General features: G+C 38.6%; 1 protein-coding gene across 4 annotated transcripts in view; it reads right to left on the bottom strand.

Moving 5' to 3' along the window:
• LOC147629102 (uncharacterized) overlaps positions 1 to 11,893 on the bottom strand; it is a 36,806-nt gene extending 24,913 nt beyond the window's left edge. For 3 of the 4 annotated variants that reach the window (XR_015267891.1, XM_086812348.1, XM_086812350.1), the window contains exons 1-2: positions 11,369 to 11,893; positions 10,778 to 10,872 (exon numbers count right to left, since the gene is read on the bottom strand). Coding sequence is in view for 3 of the 4 variants with exons in the window: in XM_086812348.1 (XP_086668474.1) it covers positions 10,778 to 10,872; positions 11,369 to 11,783 (510 nt within the window). In the remaining variant the exon portion in view is untranslated. The remainder of the gene's footprint in view (positions 1 to 10,777; positions 10,873 to 11,368) is intronic. The other variant, XM_086812349.1, reaches the window with a different exon arrangement.
• Positions 11,894 to 26,760: the final 14,867 nt, after the last annotated feature.

Here is a 26,760-nt window from a genome sequence, read left to right as displayed (position 1 = left end):
CATGGTTGAGCAAGAAGCAGCCTACTGTGGCCACTTCTAGTTGTGAAGCTGAGTACAGGGCAGCTTTCACAGCTACGGTTGAGTGTGTGTGGCTCAGACGCCTTATGGCTGATTTGGGTGTTGGGCAGCCATCTGCCACCACCATCTTCACTGACAGTCAGAGCGCATTGGCAGTTGCGCGGAACCCAGTGTTCCATGCTCGTACGAAGCACATTGAGGTGCACTACCATTATGTCAGGGAGAGACTCTCTGCAGGAGAGATCAGTTTGGCTTATGTGCCAACACGGGATAACCTTGCAGACCTTTTCACAAAGGCTCTGCCTCGTGAGAAGTTCGAAGCTTTTCGCAAAGCTTTGGGCTTACTCCCTTTTGTGGATTCGTCCACATAGCTAGACACTTCCCTATACATGAGTGCTAGCTCTTGTTCACCGCATCACTCCAGGGGGGATTTGTTACCATATTATAGTAGTGATGTGTGTGAACACACTTAGGACCGCCGGGGCACTTTTTCCCTCACTAGGAGGTTTTTTCCCCCGTGCATTGTATATACGCCCATTATCTTCTAGGGCTTGTTATCTTTCATTTTTGGCACTCATAATACACTACTGTGTTGTGCTCAAGCTTCCTCATCTTCTTGAAGTTGTGTGTGCATTCCTGCAACCCTAATTCCAACAGTGAGAAGGCTTTACCTTATGTTTCTTTTTACATGATCTTTAGAGATAATTAGTTTTAGATGTAGAACTTTAAGTCCCTTTATTGTATAATTTTAAGTAAGCTTTATTGAATCCAAGTTCCTTGAATTAGTTACTTTTAGAGGTAGGACTTTAAGTACCTTTATTCTATAATTTTAAGGAAGATTTATTGAATCCAAGTTCCTTTAATTAGTTACCTCCCAGTATTGCCTTTGTTGGTGTTGCTCTGCTTTAGCTTGTGTCAATTCTTCATGGTGGGGGTGGTGGATCCGGTACTTTCTTTAGAGATTATTCCCTTGTTTTTAATATTGTTGTAGCTTTATAAGAAAAGTATATATTGCCTTTACTTAGTCCTTTAGCTACATAAAACTAACGTAACAACTGACCTCTATTAGAAGTTGCACCTAGATCATAGGTTTGTTTTTTAATCTATTATTACCATGTTCGGGTGACGTGGTTGGTTGGGCTGACATGTGTAGCCTAGCATATGATTTCCCCACCCCTTTATAGTATTATATATTAGCTAGATTCCATCATATTCAAATTATTATCAATTTTGATATCTATCACTACTCTATGCACCCTTTTTCTTTCACATTGCATACATTCCTCTGTATCTCATTATCTTTATAGATAGCCATCTAAGCTCCCTCAATAGGAGTGCATGGGTGGAAGGAAATTTTCATTAGTTCTAACATTATTTGTAACATTGATTTACCACCAAGAGGATTTCCCAACTACTTTTATGGGAAGACAAAAATATAATCCAACTCTTTCCACACTTCAATCCCTAACATGCGTCCAAGGTCTATCATTTCAAACTCTTGGCTCAACATCTCCATCTCTGCAAACTCTTCTTTTCTTGGATATAAGGTCATCCACATAAAGGATGACGATAACGTATTTTCTCTCCTTAAAGAAATATATAAATTTGCATCTAATGGTTTTTTGAAAGATCGATGGCTTATAATGTATGATTGTTAATCCCCTAATACTACACTCATCTCAAGGGGACTGTTTAAGCTCATATAGTAATTTCTAAACATTATTTATCGAACCAAGGATCATAAATCCTAGTGCCTACACCATATACCCCTCCTTGAGATGTCCTTGAGATGATGCCCATTTAAAAAAAGTTAATCTTATATCCATTCATGATTGGTATATTATGGTCAGTTGAGCTATCGGGACCAACATCTCCTATGGTTCAGTAGGTCTATCATCTTCAGCCTTTAGATTTTACCTCCTATGAAGTGGGTGCATGTTTCTTTTTTAACCTTTGGAGAGGGAGCCTATGGGTCTACATCTGGTGATCATGTTTGCTAGGCAATGATCTCCTCACAACAATTGGATAAAGTAAAAGGAACTTCCTCTCCACTTGATGGATCACATCATGGCTAACCAAATCTTTCTTACCTTAATATCATAGATTTTGTAACTCTTTAGCTTAAATTTTACCTTAGAAAGATGCATTGGGATCCCATTTGGTCTTGTTTGAGTCTCAAACATGCATAAAATACTCAATTACAAAAGTCCTTAAATAGACAACTATAGGTTTCTTGCTAGACTATTGGCTCCTTAATTACTTTAGTGTAACTCATGTTGAGAACCACCATGTTAAATAAGCAACTATAGGTTTGTTGCTAGACTATTGGCCCCTTAATTTCTTTAGTGTAATTCATGTTGAGAACTGCCGTGTGAACTTCCTTTACCCAGAAGGTATTAGGAAATGCTTTCTCCTTGATCATACTACAAGGCATCTAGCATCTTGGCTACTGTATATGATCCTTGAATGATAAAACACAACTTATTTTTGAAATACCAAAAATGGACTTTCTAGCAAACATTATGATTCAATTTATGTGTATAACACATACAAAGGTAAGAAGGATACCCAAGTAGCATGATTCAACGTATTTACTATACATGCATGAGCTCATCATGGATGGAGAGGTTAAGATGGTATCTTATCTAATAAAATACATCTTCACCAAGGCTCATGGGAGTCATCTTCTAGAGCAGCCTTTTCATTGATGAGCCCATCATGGAGAGGTTAAGATGGTCTCTTATCTAATAAAAGACATCTTCACCAAGGCTCTTGGGAGAAATCTTCTAGAGTAGACTTTTCATCGACTTAAGAGATGTAGTTCACCTATGAGTGAACATTAAGGGGGGATGTTGAAAACCAATGCTCCACCATTGTCATGATTGACAATGTGGATAGTATCGACTAGCTCTATATTATAAGGGCCCCTTTATGAGGAGAAGCCACTATGTGATAGAGTAGCACACAAACACCTAGCAAAGCCAAATTTGAACACTCAAGTGAGGCCATATGTGACCAAAGGGTGAAAGATAACTGAGGTAGGCTTGTCATGATATTAAGTAAGCTATATGTAAGTTCAAGATAATATACTTATATCAAACCACACTAAGGGTCGAGGGAGATCATATTGGGACACAATATCCTTGGGTTACGAGGCCCAAACAATTGGCAAAGATGACCTCTATTTGGAGTTGCATGGTTTGTTTTTAATCTATTATGTGATGTGGTTATTTGGGTCTAGTTAGACTTAACATAGGATGGCTGACTTGGTCGGCCTAGTATATGATTGCCCTACCTCTTTACAGCACTATATATTAGCTAGCCTCCATCATATTCAAATTATTATTAATTTTGATATCTATCACTACTTTGTGCACCCTTCTTCTTTCACAGTGAATACATTCCTCTAAATCTCACTATTTTTATAGATAGTCATCTATGCTCCCTCATAGGAGTGCATGGGTGGAAAGCAATTGTCATTAGTTGTAACATTATTTGTAGCATTCATTTACCACCAAGAGGATTTCCCAACTACTTTTATGGGGAGACAAAAATATAATCCAAATCTTTCCACACTTCAATCCCTAACAAAATTGCATGAGTCCAAGGTCTATCATTTCAAACCCTTGGCTCAACATCTCCATCTCTGTGAACTCTTCTTTTCATGGTTCCCCATCAATATAAGGTCATCCACATAAAGGATGATGATAACTTATTTTCCCATATAAATTTGCATCTAATGGGCCTTTTGAAAGATGGATGGCTTATAATGTATAATTGTTAATCCCCTAGTACTACACTTATCTTGAGGGGTCTGTATAAGCTTATATAGAAGTTTGTAAACATTATTTTTTGAACGAAGGATCAGAAATTCTAGTGCCTACACCACATACTCCTCCTTGAGATGTCCTTGAGATGATGTCTATTAAAAAAAGTTAATCTTATATCCATTTATGATTAGTATATTATGGCCAGTCTAGCTATGGGGAAAAACGTCTCCATAGAAGTTAAACCCCTTAACTTTTACATAACCCTTTTGCGATGATACGAGGCTAGTACTATACATCCAGTATGTCCATTAAAAAAAGCTACGCTTATATCCATTCATGATTGGTAAATTATGGTTAGTCAAATGTCTCTAAGAAGTTAAATCCCTTGACTTGTGTAGAACCCTTTTTGCGATGATTTGAGGCTTGTACTTTTTCAATGAGCCATAAAATATATACTTAGCTTTATACATCCACTTGGTGTCGATAATCTTGCATTTTTGTGGATAATCCATAGGGTCCCAAGTGTGGTTCTTCATGATGGAGTCATACTCAGTCTACATGGCTTTCATCCACTGCTTGCACCTTCTTCAAAATTGTGGTCGCTTGAACCTTTATTATCTCTACTATAAGTGCATAATTAATAAGGTTAGCCTAAGACCTCTTTTTATCATATATCCTCTTTAACTTTGGTTGGCTCATCTATAAAACGGCTAGTGGATTCCTACTGTCTAAGAGTTCCTTGACTCAATTTGGCACGTTTTCCATCTATGGTGCCATCTGTGGTTCCAAACACATGAGCTTGTGAACCTTCGTTATCTTTATCGTAAATGTAAAATTAACAATGTTAGCTTGAGACCTCCTCTTTGTTAGAATTATATGAGCCTCAGTGGTGTACGTTGTATCTAGGTTGTTTTGGTGTCAACACCCTATTAGGGGTGAACGTCCCTTATTAAGAGTTAGGTCAAAGGATATATTCCTTAGTGCCTATAAATACATTGTACATGGCATAGTATTATCATTCATAATAATCTCTCTCTTACTTGAGCTCTATTCCATCTCTCTCTCTCTCTAGCCTTGGTCATCACCATGGTTTGAACTTCCATCTCCATATCCACTCTCACCTCTCCTATGATCGTGGCTCCATGTTTTCCTTTTCCTACATGGTATTAGAGCCACCACCTCCATCTTAATCCCTTCATATGCTTGTGTTCTCCTTCCACATCACCATGGTCTCAACATTCTCTTTTCCACCCATAACCATGCACCCGCCAGCCGTGTTGTGTTTTTTATCTACTGTGCATTTTTTTCCATCACCACCAAGTGCTCATCTTGCTTGCATTGGCTTTTATCACCATGTAGACAACCCCACTAGCTTATGTTTCTTACTTGTGTTGGCTTTTATAGACATATAGCCAACACTAGCTTGTTTTCCACGCATTGTTTTTATAAGAATATGGCACAGTGGAAAGAGATAGCAAGACAAACAACAACAGACAATGCAACATACAGAATTCAAAAAATTTGATTATACCAAAGAGATACAAGTGATGGTGTTGTCCACCAGTGAGCTCTCAAGTAGAGCTTAGATGGGGATCTAGATAGACTCTGAATGGAGGATGTACGAAGTGTAGAAGGTGGTGGATACTCACAAGCATTGGATGCCTTAGCTCAGGGCAACCATGTCCATATATAGTATAGTAGGCTTGTGTGGTAAACGCGTATACAACGAGGGTGGTTACACTGCATAAACATGATCATCGCTCGAGTATCAAGAATGCGGCACATCGACCACCACCCACTAATGATAGACCTGGTATATCCGAGGAAATATTCTAGGGAATATTCCTCATACTGTCGCCTCGGGGGTTCCTGCCCCTAAACCCCCACCAGGGGGTTGCCCTAGCTAACGCTCGTACCCTTGACCATCTCCTAACCATCATCAATGGTCACAATAATGACCCCATCAGCATCTAAGCCAGGGTGCCCACTAAAAACATATGCACCATGGCTACTTCTCATAATGGGGGCCTAACAAATGTGCATTATACAACAAAGTGAGATACACGCTGAGAGGCGGGCATTGAGTGTTAACGCCCATCTCACGCTTCAGCTAGTGGTGGCCCATTTTTTTCTTCTCCTCGCCACTCATACATCATGTTGAGTAATATTCTACTAAGAGCTTCAATGGATCAATATTCTCTAACAGTGTTTTGCTTCCTTCAAGTAGGAGGCACATGCTGTGCTTTAGTCATTATTGCTAGATTTATCAGTGATATCTCTCAGCTATATGATGACTTGGTCATTGAAGAAGGTATATTCTCTGTAATCCATGACTCAACCTTGAGTATGTTTGATGTGAAAGAAAGTTTGTCACCTACCTGTCCAATCTTTGTTGCTTTGACAACCACATGGGCGTCACCTTCAGCTTCTTTCTTGAAGCTATTCATATGAGGTCTTGAGAAGTTTGCATTAGCTACTTCTTCAACAATGAGATGTGCATCACCGACAATGACTTCTCCATCATCTACCTCAAGAACCATGCTTGGACCCCAAGTCTCTTTGGCTTGGAAACGACGATGCAAAAGAACTTCATGGACATATGATCAAGCGGAAGTTTCCAAGAGTCCTGATTTCATATCTTTTATCTACCTTTTGATTTCCTATTTTGTATGAGTCAAGGGTTCTCTGCCTAGGTTGTCCCCCAAAATCTGAATATTTTGGATGTCTTTTGGAAGAGTTGATGTAAAGCCTTGATGCTATAAAAGGCACATATATTCTTATCCTAGTTAGGAATCAGGGGGTGACTAAGTGATAATCTCAGCTTCGGTCATAAGCTGATTGAGGGAATAGTTATGGCATGGGATGCGCGCATGGCTAGTTTGCTTCTCTGCAATGATGCGAACGAGTTGGAGGTTTATTGCGAGGTTTATTGCTTCTTTTGCATTTGGGTCTCACCACCTTCGCTCCAAGTGGGGTGTTGGAATTATCTAAGCCTCAGTGGTGTAGGTTGTATCTAGGTTGTTTTGGTGTGAACGTCCCTTATTATTAAGGAGGGTTAGGTCAAAAGATAAAGACCTTAGTGCATTGTAAATGGTGTGAGTATTATCATTCATAATACAATCATTGTTCATGTGAAATCTCTCTCTCATTTGAGCTATATTGCATTTGTGTGTGTGTGTGTGTGTATGTGTGGGTGATGGCTTGAGCTTCCATCTCCATCTCCACTCTCACCCCTTGTGAGATCATGGCACCATGTTTTCCTACATTATTCTCCTCTATCCTCTTTAACTACCTAGCATACATCAATTGGCTCATCTATAATGGCTAGTGGATTTTATCATCTAAGAGTTTCTTGAGCCACTTTGGCAGATTTGATCATACCATCTATGGTTAATTAGGTTTATCATCTTCATCTTGAGATTTTACCTCCTATGAAGTGGCTACAAGTAGCTCTTTTTACCTTTGGAGAAGGAGCATGTGGGTCTACATCTGGTGGTCGTGTTTGCTAGGTAGTGATCTCCTTATAATAATTAGATAAAGTAAAAGGAGCTTTCTCTCTACTTGATGGGGCTATTCAAGGAACATCACATCATGGCTCACCAAATCTTTCTTACCTCAATATCATAGAGTTTATAAAACTTTAGATGTATATTGGACCATAGAAAGATGCATTTGCGACTTTTGGGATCCCATTTGGTCTTGTTTGAGTCTTGTTTTGGGATCCCATTTGGTCTTGTTTAAGTCTCAAAAATGTATAAAATACTCAATTCCAAAAGTTCTTAAATAAGCAACTATAGGTTTCTGTTAGATTGTTGGCCCCTTAATTGCTTTAGTGTAGCTCGCCATGTTACATAAGCAGCTATAAGTATCTTGCGAGACTATTCGCCCCTTAATCGGTTTAGTGTAAGTCATGTTGAGAACCACCATGTTAACTACCTTTACCCAGAAGGTATTAGGAAACAGTTTCTCCTTAATCAAACTACAAGGCATCTAGCATCTTGGCTACGATTTATTATTATTGCATGATAAAACACTAAACTTATTTTTGAAATACTAAAAAATGGAATCTCTAGCAAAAATTGTGATTAGATTTATGTGTATAAGTAGCTACCCTTGCACAAACACAAAGGTAAGGAGGATACCCAAGTAGCTATTTACTATACTTGATATAGTGTATATGTTTCTTTCCAATGCCTAGTGCCAAGGTCTTACACATATTGAATGTCAAGATGGGTGCATGTTACCAAAAAGAAAACACCTATGTAAAATTGGGTGATGTGGCTAATTAGAAATGGCATCTAGTTTAGCATCTGTATTTGGGGACATTTGTATACTACTTTCTTTAAAGGAATATGGGGACATTTGGTTTAGCATCTCTAATTAAAAATGGCATCTGGTTTAGCATCTCTATTTGGGGACATTTGTATACTACTTTCTTTAAAGGAATATGGGTATGTATAGGTTTTGAAGCACTCATTTGAAAATAATAGAGTATATCCTTAACATACTTCACTTTAGAAAAATAAAGTTTGGGAGCTAACACATACTTGAAATTCCTCTAAAATTTGGGACCTAAACATACTCAGTTGACGTTTTAGAGGAATGAAATTTATAATATATATGATCATGTTCCTCAACATGAAGAAGGATTTATGCAAGGGATGTATGAATAAGCATTTATACAAGGTACACATGACAGTTTAGAGGAATTAGTTTCCTTAATATAAGCATTTATACAAGGTACACATGACAGTTTAGAGGAATTAGTTTCCTTAATATGAGAAGCATTTATACAAGGGATGCATGAAAAATTTTCCATAGAAGTAAATAGATAAAATAGAGGTGATTCCAGTGGTCTTAGTAGATAAGGAGTGTCACTTACTCCAAAGGCTTGGTCAAGTGGAAAACTCTTTTACAATCCAATACCTCACAAGTCTTAAAGGGAGACTTATAGCAAATCTCACTAGGTAATAATAGAAAAGGAGACTTTTCTTTTACAATCCAATACCTCACAAGTCTTAAAGGGAGACTTATAGCAAATCTCACTAGGTAATAATAGAAAAGGAGGACTTTTCTTTCTCTACATTTGGACCAAGGATCCAAAGGCTTCTAGTTAGGAAGAGGAACACAAGCCTTTTATTATGTTAGGCACTAAATGTGTGGATAGGCAGTATACAATTTTAACAATTTCAATTAATCATGAATTAAATTTCATGTTGTAATGTTGGCAAGTTGTGTATGGAAAACTTACTTAGCTTTGAATAAGTGGTGGAAGATAAAAATCATGGAGTTGATATGAGAGAAGATCAAGGAGTTAATCTAAAAGGTAATTATGGAGATGAGCTAGATGCTGTGGTAATTCTTGGTAATTATCTTTGAATTGAAAAGTGATACTTTGTTATCTTCTTCTCAATAAAAATTTTTAATGTTTTTTTTGTATAACTCTTTGGTGTTATGGGCTCTATCCTTACACTATTTGGGAGAAAATTGATGAATGATGTATCTTAAGATAGGAAATAGGATGAGGCCCACAATAGTGCTAGGATATTTGCAATATAAAGATTTATACTCTCATCTATTTTGAGCTAAATGGATCACATTTCTTCACATTAGTCTAGTAATTGAAATCTTAAAATTAGCCTTGAAAAAAAGAAAGAGTCCCAAAATAATGGTTAAAAAATGCCTAAATGACGATCATGAAAAAGTATGGTCTGAAAATTTCTCGGTACTTGATATTTTTTCAACTACCATCTTGTGTTGAGAGAATTTCTATTAAAGGGATTTATTAAAAACCTTATCAATTAAGAGAACTAAATTTTCTACAAAAGTCTCTAAAAGCCAAAAAAAATTGGCTTAAAAAAAAACTAGTGTTAATCCTTGATGTTGCATGAAAAACCCTTTTAACCAAATATTCTACTGAAAACTAGCTAATTACGTTTAAAAATTGAGTGCATTGGGGTAAAGGAATCAAGAGTTAAAGCTTAGCTCATGTAATTAGTGCAAAATTGCCTCCTCATCATTCATGGTTCTCACTTATTAGCTCAAGTCTTTTTCGGGAGACTCTAGCAATATACTAGTTTAATCTCTTATAAATTTTATGGTTTTGTAGATTGACAACTATTATGTAAAATTACACCAAAAAGGGGTTTAAGCTATCAAAGTCATGCAAGCCATGATGAAATTCCATTTGTGTGTGTGTGTGTGTGTGTGTGTGTGTGTGTGTGTGTGTGTGAGAGAGAGAGAGAGAGAGAGAGAGAGAGAGAGAGAGAGAGATGATTTTGTGTAAGTTTACTTAGAGTGTGCGTGTGTGTGTGCGCATGCGTATTTTATAAAAAACTTTTTTTGTGTGTTTTTTTAATAAACTTAGTGTGTGCGCGTGTGTTTTGTTTTTTTAACAATTTTATCACTTATTATGTGCTTTAGCATTATTTTTCCAAACAAACATTTTGAATCAAGCTTGTACCTTTTAACTAAGCTTGTACCTTTTAACTAAGCTTGTTTGGGAAAGCAACATCAAAATCATTGGCTCTCATTTCATTTTTTAAGTCACTCAAATGTCTTATATGGGAGCATTAGCAACTTAGTTGACAATTTTATGTAACGAACTCAAAGACTATTGGGTTTTTTATTAGTTATTACATTAAGAAGTGAACAAGATATCAAATAATATGGATCATCATAATGGACTTTATATCATACTTCGCCCTTTTTTGTCAAGGATGTACACTTCAAGATAGTAGTAAATAGTGAGAGCTTGTTTAAAAGATTATTTTCTTTGACTTATATGAAATTAGAGAGCCCATCACCTTCCACTCGATGCTATGGTTTAGTATAGTTAGAATTTACTACATGCCATGCAACACAATGCCATCTTCCATTAGTTGTTACTCTATGTTTGGATACTTTATGTTTATCATACTTATCAAATTATAGCTTGGCAAACAAATCCCTACCATATAAATAAAGGTTGGGCCATTAAGTATGCGTACCTTGAGCTTTCTTCTTCGATAAAGAACAAGGGGTCCATAGACAAGAGTTAGGAGTGTGTAGTTGCATAATGATTGGGTGGTTGGGGCATGAATGCCTGAAGGATTAACAACAACATTGTGAACATTATGTGGGTCATGATGACAAACCATCACAAACATACTTTCAAAGCGGGTCACGATGACAAACCATCACAAACATAGTTTCAAATTTTGAAGAGTCTTGAACAAATGTAATTCTATGGCAATTTGTGAGAGAATTCCAAAGAAATGTAATTCTATGGTAAATTGTGAGAGAATTTAAGAGAAATAAAACTCACGAAAGTAGGGAGAAATCTCACAAGAAATGCAGTTGGGGGTTGTTGAAGGATGGATGCAAACACGGATCGAAATAAAGAATGTTGATGTGGGAGACTTTATTTTGGCATGAATAAATTCACTTTTTCATTTCAATAATAATAATGATAATAATAAGAATAAAAAGAATAATAATAATAATAATAATAATAAGAAAGAATAAGAATAAAAAGAAGAAGAAGAAGAAGAAGAAGAAGAAGAATAGAAAAAGAATAATAATAGGGAATCGAAACCTACCGAGTGAAGCGAGGTGAGAGGAGGCTACTCCCGTGGCGGTGATGAGGAGAGAGAGGAACTGGCCGAGGGCCAGAACCCAGAGAGGGCGCCATGGCTGCGAGCTGCAAGCTTCGAGTAGTGCCCACGCCTTTCTACCCTCCCTCTGCAAGTCTTTGCCATGGTGGGCTTCTTCTTCTTCTTCTTCTTCTTCCCCCCTTGCCATAGCTATCCCTAATGATAGAGCCGAAGCATGTGATCTGAATTCTTGCGCTTGACCTGCCATCGCCAGGCTTTTTGAAGGTGAGAGTTGGGCTTCTGCCATAGCCTGACTCGATGAAGGTGAGATTGGGCTTCTGCTACTCATGCCTTTTGTTGAAGATGGCAATGGGGCTTCTGCCATAGCCTGACTTGATGAAGGTGCTTCTGCCATAGCCATGATGGGGAAGATGGCAGCCCTTAATTATTGAAAGAGGAGACGCAAATCTCCATTTAACTCTGTACCCTTACACTACACAATGGTTGGGTGGGCAACCTTTTGAGTACCTATAACCACAACAATGTTTTGATCAGCTTTAGAGTACCTTTATAGAGTACACCCACGGTGGTGCTCTTTTTTTTTTTGCCCCTTCTTGGTTGCTTAGTGGCCACCCCACCATGGCCATGGTGCAAGATAAAGTATCTCCTTTAAGTTGCATTCTATAGGCTACACCAATACTTTATTAAAACTTTATTTCAACCTTTGTGTATGTTTGTGTGAGTGAGTGAGTGAGTGAGTGTGTGTGTGTGAGAGAGAGAGAGAGAGACAGAGAGAGAGAGCTCCCTTTTGATCTGATCAGCCTTAGTGCTTCACATGTATGTGTGTGAGTGTGTGTTGTGTGCGTGCATGTGTGTGTGTGTGTGAGAGAGAGAGAGAGAGAGAGAGAGAGCTCCCTTTTGATCCGATCAACCTTAGTGCCTCACATGTATGTGTGTGTGTGTTGTGTGTGTGCATGTGTGTGTGTGTGTGTGTGTGAGAGAGAGAGAGAGAGAGAGAGAGAGAGCTCCCTTTTGATCCGATCAGCCTTAGTGCCTCACATGTATTGTGCCCCCCCTCCCCCCATGAGAAGTGTGCTTTGCTTTATTGATGGAAGGTAACTCTCCTCCCACCATCAACCTACGGCTCCACAATTGTGCTCCTTGCTTTTGAAACCACTATCACCCTTTTACCATTTCTTTTGACTAAGATAAAACTTTCATATCTTGTCTAGTAGATTGTACTAGATCACTAGTGACTTAGTCTAGTTTTTCAAATATTTTTCCTTTCCATCTAAGGGATATTTATAGGCTTTCCTTTCACATATACAATTCATAAAGTTGTGCATCCTCTCAGGTTTTTCTATTCCATAAAAGAGAAATAACACAAAGCATTTCCTTACATGCACTTGTACTCTCTTTGTACGTGAGGAGAACTTCAACAAAAATGTGATGGTATATTTTACCCACTTCCTATGATATCAAACACCAAAACCAAAGATAATGTAGTGCACATTGTCGGCCCTTGCTTTAAAACATGAAATGAGAAGGTATTCATTGCACCTTTAGCTCATCAAACTTTATGTGTGGAATCGATTCAAGAGACTTGTGGATGAATTTAAGTTTATCATGCACAAAAAACAAGGTAACTTATTTCAACACTTGGATCAAACGCTTGAAAGCAACTTTGCAATTACGTCTAGATGAAAGAGATAATGTTGTGAATATTAAAGAATCACTTAGTAAAGATGTTAAATCATTTTCAAGATGATTCACATGATGTCATCAGAAATAAAGTTGTGTAGTATAGGTTAGCATATATATGACTATGAAAGCATCGAGGAATATCAAGGTAAGCTTTAAAATTCATTCGTAATAAATAAACAAATGTTCTCTGCTTTCAAGACATTGTTTAGTTCCATACAATAATGACCTTAATCAAACAACAATAACAATAGCATCAAGATGAGCAACATTAACTTGAAAGCTTACATTATTGATGTACAAGAAACATTTTATAGCTAAAACATGTATTTTGTTCAAAAGAAAGATTAACATACACTTAGCATGAAAAGCATAAAAGAAGGAGTCCTCAACTTTTGAATATGTTGGTGTGAATCCTTGTATGTGTTTTTTACTTTTATTCTTTATTATATTATCTCATTAATTCAACATACACCAAAAATCATCTTAAGCAACATTGTACAAGTAAAACACATACTTAATCTGATTTGCTTAAAAATAAAGATCGGCATACAATCAACATGAAAAGCATACAAAAAATATGTCAATGACTTACAAAAATATCTCAGAAAAGAGTACGAGGAAGGATGTAAACTACTCATTTTCACCCTCCTCCTCATTATTGCCACCTCTTCCCTCTTTATCTTCATTGCTTGGCTTCTTTGGAACTCCCTGCATAAATAGAATAGTGAAAATCAGAGGTTGTATATGGGATTTGCAAATCAAAGAAGTTATGAAGGTTACACTTATATAAATCATGGTGTGGATCCAATTAAGCTCATGTCCATGCTTTATCTTGTTAAACAATGCATTGGTCTTGAGTATAATGATGCCCCCCTATATCCCTCTACAGACATTTCACAAAGGATTTAGCATGTATGATTGGCTCCTCCATTGCCAAGATGAGATGTTCTTGATCCTTCAAGGTGTGCTCTAGCCACACCTTGAAGGCATTCTCTAGCCACCTTAAAGGCATGCTCTAGCCACCTCGTGTTGCTTCTCATCCTTGTTGGCCGCCAGGGAGCTTGGCTTAGGCTTTCTTCCAGTCATCCACATGGAGGTATGTGGGCTTTTTCTTCCATTCCTAGATCGCATCTTGCACTTCTGAACTTTGATTGTGGTCACTATCTGCTTGAGCATCCACTTGTTATTGAATTGATTATCTTTGGAAGGACATAGAATTCTCTATGAAGCTACTCAAGGATGTAATTTTTCTTATCACTCAGTTGTGGTCATGCCACTTAGTGTCAAGTGCTACATCACACATATTTTTGGGTCAAAGCACATATTACCTAAAAGTAGCAAGTTGAGGATGGTCTAAAGGACACCTAGGATTCATCAAATCGATCATCAAACTTGGTTGGATTTGGACCACTTACCAAAAATGGTAGTTTTCATATATAGTAAGTCGGTATAAGAGAGGTCACATAGGTGTCCTAGATGCTAAGGGTAGCACATGGGTAAAGTTGGGAAAATTCAAAGGCTTTGGTGGCGAGGTACTTAAATCTTATGAGCACCATTAGAAACCATGGGGATGGGCACTCAAGATGTGTTCACACTATAGATTTAGCTAGCATTCCCTCATGCCGATGCTTTTTACTATGCTCTTGTGATTAGCTTGAGAAGTAGCTCTATGTTGAGCCTATGAGTGTGATAGTAGGCGCTGCTTATGGAACTTCATGAGTGAAGGTGCATTCCCTCTTGTTTGAATCTACAATATTGAGTGGAGTGAAGTAGAGATATGGAAAGGGGGTGGAGCTTGTGAGCTTGAGAGCACACCTTGAGTAAGAGGTGAGGGGCAGAACAAGAGCACGAGAGCTATCTTGTCACGGATCAATACACCAATGAGTATCCCACTAGGGGAATTGCTGAGGAGCATCACCAAACTATTGAAAATGTTGAAGCAATGGATGGACTGGATGGAGAGAGATGAAATCCTAACAGATGAAGAAGTAGATGTGATAACTTGCCATGATGAAATGGAGGCCAATGTGTTGCAAGGAGCCAATTTAGCTATGAGAGAGCGATTCTTCCATGGTAAAGCTTACAAAAATTTCCCAAGGGTAGTAGTAGACACCTTGGATGAAGGTTTATAAGTAAATGTCATTATAGAGGATGTGTACCATAAGTGAGGTGGATAGATATAGTCATCATATTAGCAAACCAATGACCTCTAGGTTTGGTGAGGGACGTGCCAATTAGGATTCCAAGCTTAAGGTACACAATCTTGTCGGTGGCTTTTCCCAAGTCCCAATTCTCTCCATCTTCTGGTGTGATTTTGGGAATATTGTAGCTTAGAATATGGCTATGGTGATAAACAATTGGGGCAAGAACTTGGTGCGATTACAAAACAAAGAGGGGAAAATCAGGATTGATCTACACATATGGCTCTTAGAGATTTTGATGTAGCTTTGAACACCATGGAAAGGACCAAAGAGAGATTTTGTAGTATGTTAGTGGATAAACTAACACAAAGATTATGGAGTAAATATGAAACATAATCACATTATAAACCATCATTCAAACATTCAAGATTATGCGTACATAGAATATTAAACATTACAACACTTATGAATATAAAGTTACACATAATTGCAAAGATAAATCACACATGACTCTATAATTATGTATGTTCCTTCCTTCTCTCTACATCTTCTTCTCTTATCAGCACTTAGTGCATTACATAATAGCTTGAATTGAGGAACAAAGCATCATCTTTGATTCAACATAACTATTCAGGTCTTATTCCTAAGCTACCCCTAAGCTAAGGTATACATGATTAAGGTTAAACAAATAATAAGACTAAGGGTTATTTTCTAAGCTAGCACGTGGCACACTCGCGGGTGGGTAGTCCACCCCATGTATAAAAGTGAAACCCACTTGATGATGAGAGGATTATTTGGATAAGAAATAATAAATCTAGATTGTGTAACTTCCTTATTTAAACTTGAATCTTGATCATATCCAAGTCCGAATTTATAAAATTGAGATCTACTGCAGAAGAATAAACTTGCCTATAAGAATCTAATTGAGAAAATAAATATTCTGAAACTTTTTTAATGTACTTTTGGATTTTTAGATGCTGTAAGAATCTTCATTTTGTACTCTGCTATCCATAATGTTACGCTGACCATATAGTCAAGTAACCACCCCACACCTTTGCCATGGGTGTGAGAAGTAACACCAACAACATGTATAGTTAACCACCCCACGCCTTTATGCACGATTGTGAGAAGTAACACCAATAATTTTTTTAATGTACTTTCGGATTTTTGGATGCTGTAAAAATCTTCATCCTCTACTTTTCTATTATCCAGAATGTAACTTGACCATATAGTCACGTAACCACCCCACAACTTTGTGCATGAGTGTGAGAAGTAACACTAGCAACAACAGGTACACACATCGAGAGCCAAAAGAACTATGTGGAGGAGGTTGGAAGGGAGGTTGTTGGGTGGTGAGAGGTGGAACTTCTTTGCTAAAATGAGTTAAAATCATTTGCATCACATGCTAATTTGGTAGAATGGCCAAATTTACAGCCTGTAATGTTTCTACTTGTTTCTACTACATATTGAATAAAAGTTACACCATTTTTCAATTTCCCTCTCTAGTACACGAATATAAGTTTTTAATTCTTTAGCCTGTTCTTCTCTATAAGATCTAGAGTTTGGCTCGATGTACACAAATATAAGTTTTTAATTCTTTAACCTATTCGACTTTATAGGATCTAGAGTTTGGCTCGATCAGCTAAGGCTGTGGCTTTAAGTTATCCCATGGAAAAATACGTTATTCCATAAGTTTTTGGTACTTCCGTCCTCAACTTGCAAGCTTCTGTTGAAATTCCACAATCTTTTCTTACATGCGATCTTTGTCAGCCTAGACTACATAACATCCTCTTGGAGAGCATCGATCTTACAGTTGCGACCTACTGGATGGGTTTCGGAGCTAAAGTTTGCACTTCTTCAATTTATAATGGGGTTTTTTGGAGCGTCATCTTGATTTACTTCTAATATTACCCTCTTCTTTATCTCCTCTATTAATTCAGGTGTCTTCTCCTTGTTTTGCTCTTTGTTTAACACTTCTTCTTTGTCTTGTGCATTTTTCACTTTCTTCTAAAATTGTGGCTTTTTCGCCGCACTTGATGCTACTATAACAAGTGTTGATACCAGCTGGTATGCCTTGATGATGCAAAAAATATAAATACTACCCAATGTTTATCTTTGAATTAGGGTGAATGCTCTTGAGCTCCCCCTGTAGTGTAAAGCTGATAAAATAGTATCTTTGTCCATGAAATAGGCTTCGTGCATATGCATATAGGTACAAGCCTAGAGCCTTCTTGAATATATATGTAACCTTGTGGGTGAGGATAATCATCTTAAAGATGAACTTGAGGTGCAATCGATTATGGGATTATGTGTGGTTGTTCAATTTGTACTCCTTTTGCTAGACCTATTGGGAGCTGAAATAAAACTCTGTATCTTTTGATGTTGCTGCAGAAGGGACGTCTATGGCTTAGGCAGATGAAACACCTTTAGCCACATACTCTGGATGAAGATATATAAATCCTATGTGCCTTCCTTTACCACACCATGCTACTACAACGATGAACATCAAGGCTAAGTGTCATAGGGCTCCGCGAAAGAGACGCAAACTATAAGAAGCCTACTTTTCCAACCATATGCGATTAAAGGTTATGTTGACATCCATAACTATCGTAAGTTTTTCAAACTGCACCATGGTTGTTACCAAGGGTGTAACAAAAATAGTATACACCAGCATTAACTCTCGGAGTTTACCAAAATAGCATTTCAGTCTAAACCCATTTACTGGATTTGGCAATTTCACACCATGATTGTTACCAAGGGTGTAACATAAATAGTATACACCACTGCTAACTCTAGGACTTTACCAAAATAGGGTTTTAGTCTAAACCCATTTAGTGGATTTGGTAATTTCACACCATCAATATGTCAACTCAAATGTACCAATACTAAATTTTATTAGATTTGGCAATTTCACACCATCAACGATGTCAACTCAAATGTACCAATACCAAATTTTACAGAAATGCGGTAATGTTCGATCTACTTCAACTTGAGCTTACCCAGATGCGGACCCATTCTAGAGTTGAATAGTAAAACTAGATCACCCATATAAAAAATCTTGAACTTTGTAACCGATCCATAAAGAGTTTTTGACACCTCTAATGACGTTGTGTGGTGGCTAGGTGATCGCCACCTCTACTACACCACCAGCAGGCACATAAGAAGAAAATGTATAAGCATCAGAACTTGGGGACACTAGGATCTCGGCTCAAAAGGCACCCTTCAACCTTAGGCTGACACCAATGGACACCACTACACCCTTCAATCCAACCCAGACCAAATCTAACTCCAGGACCTTCAATCTTTAGCTTAAATGCCTTATTTGACTTCCTCTGGTAAGTAGCTGACACAAGCGAATACTTAAGTACTCTCCAAACCCTTCAAAATAGCCTAGCTGACTACTCCAAACGTCCTCCCAGGTCATCTCTGACCTCTAATGGCCTTGATCCCCATACAGCTTCTATTTTTGTTTTTTTTGCACCTGTGCTTATCCACTTTGGTTGCCACACTGTCTCTGCCACCTAGGATCCATGTCATCCATCTTATGTACAGTAGATGTTCCCACATACCATGTTTGTTTTCAACTCTAGGCTCCTCTCACATATTGCCCCAACCCTTTAGTGAAACACTTTCAAGTGTTTCACTATGTGTTTCCTGCTTCACATGATTCTAATATGATATAGCCTCAACCTTAGGCCATTGATTCTTTTGACATGCATCTGACCTCCCAAGTCTTGCAACTGATAAGTTCCATTAGGAAAAACTTCATGTACCACAAAAGGTCCTTCCCATGTGACTCTGAATTTGGTCTAGAAGGTAGCATCAAGAGCATTATTGTACCTCAGAACCAACATTCCCTTCTTCAGATCCTTGCTTCCCAACTTATCATTAAATGTCTTAATCCTCTTTTGACTAATCTTTTCATACCATCCGATGGCTTCCTCTCTATCCCCAACAATAAAGAATATAAATTGGTACATCTCTTTCTCTCTTGTTCCTCCTAGGTCATGTTATATTGCAGTAAAAAATCAAGTGATGGAAGCGTCACATTCACTGGCAATGTACATTCTTCTCCATACACCAAATGATATGGGGTAAACCCTGTTGCATTCTTCTCAAACACCAAATGATATGGGGTAAACCCTATTGCATTCTTCTCAAACACTCTAAAAGCCCATACATCTCTATCCAGGTACATGTCTCAATCATTAGGCTTCTACTAGTTTGAATAACAGCTTCTGCAAAACACCATTAAAGCTTTTGACGAGCCCATTACATTGGGGATGGTATGGTGCTGTAAATCTATGCCTAATTCCCAACTTCTTGGTCAGATTTTTGACTATATCAGCTTTGAACTCCCTTCCTTAGTCACTGACCAGCTCCAAAGGAACACTAAATCTACAGCAAATCATTTCAAAGATAAACTTGCAAACCTGCTATGCTGTGGCACTGTTGGTTGCTCTAGCTTCTAGCCACCTTGTCAGGTAGTCCATTGCAGTTATAATTTTTTATACTTCTAGTTCCTAGAAGAGGCCCTATAACATCTATCCCCCCATTTCTCAAAGGCCCTATAGCTCATAATGTGATTCATGGGTTTAGGAACTAGCACCTTCTTCTGAAGAGCTTGACATTCATGACAACTCCTGCACCAATGCTAGATGTCTTTGTTCATACTTTGCAACATAAGCTTTGATGTTAATACCTTTCTTTTTGTAATGTTAACCCCATAGTGACCTCCACATCCTTCTTCATGACAAGCTTTCAAACATTTTTGAATTTCATAATGACATAGAACCCTTCTCAAAACACCACATGTTCCTTTATGATACATTATGTCACCAATCAATACATACCTCATAGCTCTTCTGACAATTGCCCTCCTTTTTTAAGCATCTAATCCTCTTCTTGAAAAACCTGTTAGAAGGATATGCTCTTCCTCATAAAGGGATTCTCTGCCCTGATATAATGGTCTTTGGACTGTCACAGCATGTAAATCCTTGGAGAAACCTGCTTTGCTAACTCATGTGCTCTCATGTTGTCCTCCTTGGACACATGCCAAATTTGGAAGGCCTAGAAAAAATTAAGAAGCTTTCTCACTCTAAAGAACCAAGTTTTCATCTCATCTTTATTAACTTTCCAAGTACCTTGTACCTACCTTATAACAAGCAAAGAATCACCCTTTACAACCAAGTCTTCATCTCATCTTTATTAACTTTCCAAGTACCTTGTACCTACCTTATAACAAGCAAAGAATCACCCTTTACAAACAAGTCTTTTCACCTTTCTTTGTCTACACTCTTCAAGACCCAAACTGAGGCTGCAATACTCAGCCTCATTGTTGCATTTAACCTGTATTTCTTGGCTTGCCAGACCATAGCTCTTGACCTTGTTTGCTTACAAAAACAAACGCAACACCCCCTTTACCAAGATTCCTTTTAAAAGCCCCGTCAAGAACAAAGTCCCATCTATATCCTACAGTTCTTCATGCAACCTATGATTAGGAGCCACCTTCTTTTCAATATCCTTAGTGGGTTTGGCTTCACTTGTACCTCTTTATAGATTAGCATGTCTACCATATGAGCACTCACACTATCTTCCTTAATAAAGCTTATGTTAAACTCTTGCAATGTCATGATCCACTTTTGTACCTTGGGGTTGTCACTAGGATACTTCATCACATGAGGTGAGAATAATAAAAGGTCTATAAACCAAATAAGGCTTTAATATTTTTGTGGCATATACAAATGTCCAAACCAATTGCTCAACTTCATGCCAAACCTTTTCCATCTCACCTATTGCCCTGCTGATATAAAAAACAGGTTTCATATATGATTGCTTTCTTCCTTTCTGCATTAGTACGGCTCCCACTACATGTTTCCCAACACTGAGACTCATATAGAAGGGTTGCCTCCAATTTGGGGGCATCATTGCTGGTAGGGTAGACAACTTATCTTTGAGACTCTCAAAAGCATCCTCTTCTACCTAACTCCACTTAAATGGATCCTATTGACTAGCCTTTTGCAAAGGGTAAACATACTCGGCCAGCATACAGAAAGATCTAGATAGATATCTGAGATTTTGAACAAAGCTCATTAACTCTTTGGTTATTCATTCAGGAGCTTTCCATTTACAATAAACTCTTTACCTTTGAAGGGTCTGGGCGATGCTGTTCTTACTCACCTCATGTCCCAAGAGCACTACCCTAGCTCTTGCTATCTTGCACTTTGCTGGGTTGAGCTGGGCTCCATCATCATCAAGATGTTTAAAAACAATGTCAAGTCTCTCTACATGTATTAGTCTGTCACTATATACACAGAAATCATCCATGAATATTCTAGCAAAAGTTCCTAGGTATGGGGCAAGGATCTTATCCACCCAACTTTGAAATTTGGCATAGGCATTAATCAATCCAAAAGGCATCACTCTGTAGCAAAACACTCCCCATGGAGTAATAAAACTGGTCTTCTTATGATCCTCGGGAGCTATTCTAATATGATAATATCCACTAAAAGCATCACAAATGGAATACCTTTCATGCCTTGCCACCTGATCCAAAATTTCATCTTGAAAGGGAAGAGGGTAATGATGTCTCTTTGTTGTAGAATTCAGTGGTTTGTAGTCCACACAGATTCTCCACTTAATAACAATAGGAGACACTTGTCAAGTAGTTTTTCCTCTTTGGTCAAATCTTTTGCATAAGCTCATCCTTTGCAACATTGGGCTTCACAACAGTATGTTGTATGGTTAATCATCTGCACACCACAAATATCTTCTTCCAACTTTAACAAACCTTGATCCAATTCTGATTCCCCATCAGTTTCATCAGAAGAACCAATAGAGTAGTCATCATAACTGTCAATAGAAGTTGAATCAGCTCCTCTCTCTGTCTCTAACTTCTCTCCAATCTCCTCTCTCTGTCTCTAACTTCTCTCCAATCTCCAAAATCTTACATGTTTTTAGATCATATCTTAGTCGTTTTCCTTTGGGCCTGTCAACAAACAAATCTATACATACCAGTCTTGCCTAGACCTCATTGCAATAAGCCAGGGTCTTCCCAAGGTAATGGGATATGCCCCAATCCCTACTGGCATGACATGTACATCAATTACTACCTTTTGACTAAGTACATTCATCTCCATACCCTCAATCACACCCAAGCATTTAACTTTTGAACTATTTGCCATCTTAACAGCAGTGAATATGGGCTTACCTGTCACTTCCAAACCCAAATCATGAGCTACTTCCTCTGTCATAACACACACTTGGGCTCCACCATCTATATACACCTTGCTTACTTTCCTTCCCTTAATCCAAACATAAACTATAGGTAAAATGTCAGAGACTTTGCTTAACTGAACCACATTAGCTTGGGGTGTTTTAACCTTGACCCATATGACACTACCAAGCTTATTCCATTGTCTTCTTATGCTAGAGTTCAGCTGCAAAAGTTGGCCATATGTAATATTTGCTTTCTTATTCTTTACATCTAACAAGAGACTGTAAGGGGATTCCCCCTCTCCCAGCTAAAAGTCATTCATTCCAATTTTCCTCCTTCTGGCTCTAGCTCTCCCTTGCTTACTGGACTCTGGCTTCTCCATGGTCGTCTTCCCTTTTTCTCTTTTCTTCTTTGCCTTTGTTTCCTTACCAGCACCCTTTGACTCTAATCTCTACAACCTAGTTCTTCTATTAGCCAACATGTCAACTTCTTCTTCCTCATCTTCTTTAATGGTCTCAAGCATGTGTACATTCCCCAAAGGGCCTTGAGGTGGTATCCGCCCTTGTACCGGCCCCTGGTTTCCATTATTCACTTCCATGTTGCTGACTTCTCTGTTTCCTTCAGGCCTTTGAATAATCAAGTATACGCCTCCTGGCTCCCTCATTGGTTGAGTGCACTATGGAGCTATATGCCTCCTCACATCAGTTATAGCACTGAAAGTGCTCCATCCTATTCCTTGTGGTCTCTCCCTTTGTGGTCTTCGGACCTGATTCTGAATGACCTACACAGCAAGATTCGGATTCCCAATCTGCTTAGTCAACCTCTAAATTTCCTCATGCAGACCTTCTTGACCTCTGCAGCCCCCGGAAGGCTCAACACAACGATCACTTTCTGCATGAACATGATCAGGCAAAGGCTCAACCAAGTTTCCACAAGTACCATGGTTATATCTAGCTGACAAACCTCCCCTCCCTTTCTTTCCCAGCTAGCTTCTGCCTCTGCACCTTCTTCTTCCATTGTTCTGATGCAAGCCTGACTGCCTCAACATAGGTATCTGGGTCTTTCAATTCAACTTTATCCTTTTAATAACCCCGTGCATCAGTCCTATAAATCTATCCTTCTTCAAGAAATCAGGAGGTATTTGATTTTCCCCTAATACCCTCACGATCCTTCTCCAAACCCCTTCAAATCTGTTTACAAAAGCAACAATATCTTCTTCCTCCCCTTGGTATAGCCTACTGAGTTCCTTCCAAAGTTCCTTTGGACTTTTAGTCTTCACGCACTTTCTTCTTAATGCATTCCTCAAGTATTCCCAATTACCCCTCTGCTCCTCTGTCAACACATCTTTATACCATTCTCTAGCGGCTCCCTCCAGAAGTAGTCCTATCATCCGAGCTTTATACACATCATCATCCCTATTGTTTCTCAATGTTGTCAGCTCAACCCTCCTCAAGAAACTGTGTGACATCTTCCCCTCTCTCACCTCTGAAAACATCATATACAAAATCAACCATAAGTCCTGAGCTGATCTACAAGTGGTTTCCAACCTGCAAATCAAAGCCTTAAGCAAGAGATTTCTCTTCCTCAGTGTGGCGGCACTAATGCATGTGTGGTGGCTGGGTGATGGCCTCTACTACACCACTAGCATGCACACAAGAAGAAAATACATAAGGATCAGAACTTGGGGACACTACGATCCCAACTCAAAAGGCACCAATCAGCTAGGAACTTATCCTCTGCTGACCTCTAGCTAACACCAAAACGGACACCTCTACATCCTTTAATCTAGCTAGGCTGATACCTTTAACTGTCCTCCCAAACCAAATCTAACTCCCAAGATCTTCAATCTTCAGCCTAAATGCCTTAGTTGACTTCCTTTGAGAAGTAGATGACACAAGCAGATACTTAAGCACTCTTCAAACCCTTCAAAATAGTCCACCTGACTACTCCAAACGTCCTCCCAGGTCAGCTTTGACCTCCAATGGCCTTGATCTTCCTTAAAACGTTTTAGCTGCTCTCAACTGACCACCAACTGGCCATCTGTACTCCCAGCTGATTGAATCGACACCTTGCTGACTGAGTTTCCGAATCAGGCACTAGCTGATGACCCCATTCAAAAAACTATCTGCTTGACTCCCAGAATGTTGTTCAACGTCAGATATCTTAAATAACTTTTCTCTAGACTTCACTATGCATGTCAGCACTCCCTGCTGACCTCCTGTGGCACTAGTTTGACCTAGCTGGCTGGAAACTGATTTAGAAGATTGACATAGAATCCGATCCAAAATGGGTCCTCCTAGCTCTCTTGTTGTTCTCTAGGTTTAGCTAACCTCAATCCTCCAACTCCAAAACCTTACTGATCACCTTTCTTATGCTCCGCAGACCTTCTTCTCTGATAGTAATCCGACTGGTTTAGATGGATTCTGATTCAGCTAACTAAGATGGACCCAGCCGACTACTCCAGTGCCTCAACTAAATCAGAAACTCTATCTTTTTGGTCTGTTGACTCTCCCTAAATCTTAGGCTACTCTAATTTTATCGACATATGACATCAAAGACTATTTGATGTCCACAACTGATGCATAGCTGACTGGTCTAACTGAATTGATTTCTAATAGTAGTAGCTGATGGTGGCTGACAGCTGACTACTGACTCAACTAGATCAGTCTTCCTTTGCTCTAAGTCCTCTAACACCTCTTTTCCCTTTAAACACTCAAGCCACACAAGATTTCAGCCCTAAAAACATTCAGTTGATAGTAATGAACTCGCAGGGCTGACCCTGAATGACCAATCAAACCATATACCCATTTGTCTCTTGAGTGTTGACTTGTGCTAGCCTCCTTGAGTAAAGACTCAACTCAAAACTACTTCCCTTGAATCTAAAAGGATTATAACAACCCTTCTACCTCACCAGCTGATCCCCTAGTAGCTAACACCCTTCTGACCCTATCTGAATGTTTCAGATGAGTTAGCTCTGACTCCCATAACATCAGACACACACACATAGTTGTTCTATCTCAACAAAGTCAATAAAAAATAACACAAACCAAGCTACGTATCACAAATCCACTTCAATCACAACACAGATTCAAGCTTTGAACTCTTAGGCTTCTTGACGAAAATAAAGCTAAAACTTGTCTCAACACCCTTGAGACATGGGTTCAAACATATAAAAACAACACACTAAAAGCTTGAGGATATTCCACTGAAAGTCCCCAACGACTATTCAAGCTATAATAAATCTACAACCACAAATTGCCTGGCCTTCCATAAACAGACACAATTCAGTACTCAGCTGACTGATAGCACAATTTAGTACTCAGCTGACTGACAGCACAATTCCGTATTCAGCTGACTGACAGCACAATTGAGCAAGAATTGGACTAAATCATGCCTCTAATAGAGTCGACACATAGAAATCAAAGGTAAACCTCCTCCAACTGATTCTCTGGTCCACGATGCAATCTCTGCTCTGATTTATCCAAATTCACCTCTGTTGCATTGAAATTGACTCTGCAATCATACTATAAGACCTTCAATCTGCCAAGTAGTCTCTTTAATGTAGTCACTCACTTCTCTCACTCTTCACTCTTGCTTCTCTTCTTTTGTGCTTTTTCTACTCCCTTTGTCTACTAGTTTGCAAGTAGTCTCTTTAATGTAGTCACTCACTTCTCTCACTCTTCACTCTCTTGCTTCTCTTCTTTTGTGCTTTTTCTACTCCCTTTGTCGACTAGTTTGCAAGTAGCCTCTACTATAGTCACTCACTTCTCTCACTCTTCACTCTCTTGCTTCTCTTCTTTTGTGCTATTTCTACTCCCTCTGTCTACTACTATGAAAATATTCTCAATTTCCCTTCATAGGCTTGTCGTCGCCTCACTGCCTTCTGGATTGTTGTGTCGTCAGCTTCCCACAATTGTCCATACAACTTCTATTTTTGTTTTTTTGCACCTGTGCTTATCCCCTTTGGTTGCCACACTGTCTTTGCCACCTAGGATCCATGTCATCCATCTTATGTACATTAGATGTTCCCACATACCATGTTTGTTTTCAGCTCTAGGCTCCCATCACAACGTCAACAATCTAACTACTCTAAAGCCTCTTTTCCCCCAATGCCAAATTTTCTCTAGAGAAGATGTGTGACCAATTCCTTTGAAGAAAGTTTGGAATACTCTACCACCCACTCGAAATCTAGGAATAATGAAGTCACCGCCACTCAAAAACTGGGAATAATGAATTCCATTGGCACTACTACTTCCAAACCATACACTAATGAAAAAGGACTGTAAGGCTGTTTGGAATGCCCATAGTGTTAAATATAACTTTTGATCTTAATTCGT

This window comes from Cibotium barometz, chromosome 18, assembly GCF_041138505.1.
Source record: "Cibotium barometz isolate CiBa-2024 chromosome 18, ASM4113850v1, whole genome shotgun sequence".
In the NCBI taxonomy this organism is placed as follows: domain Eukaryota; kingdom Viridiplantae; phylum Streptophyta; class Polypodiopsida; order Cyatheales; family Cibotiaceae; genus Cibotium; species Cibotium barometz.
Note: the sequence above shows the minus strand (reverse complement) of the source record. Positions and strands in the feature narration are given on the sequence as shown.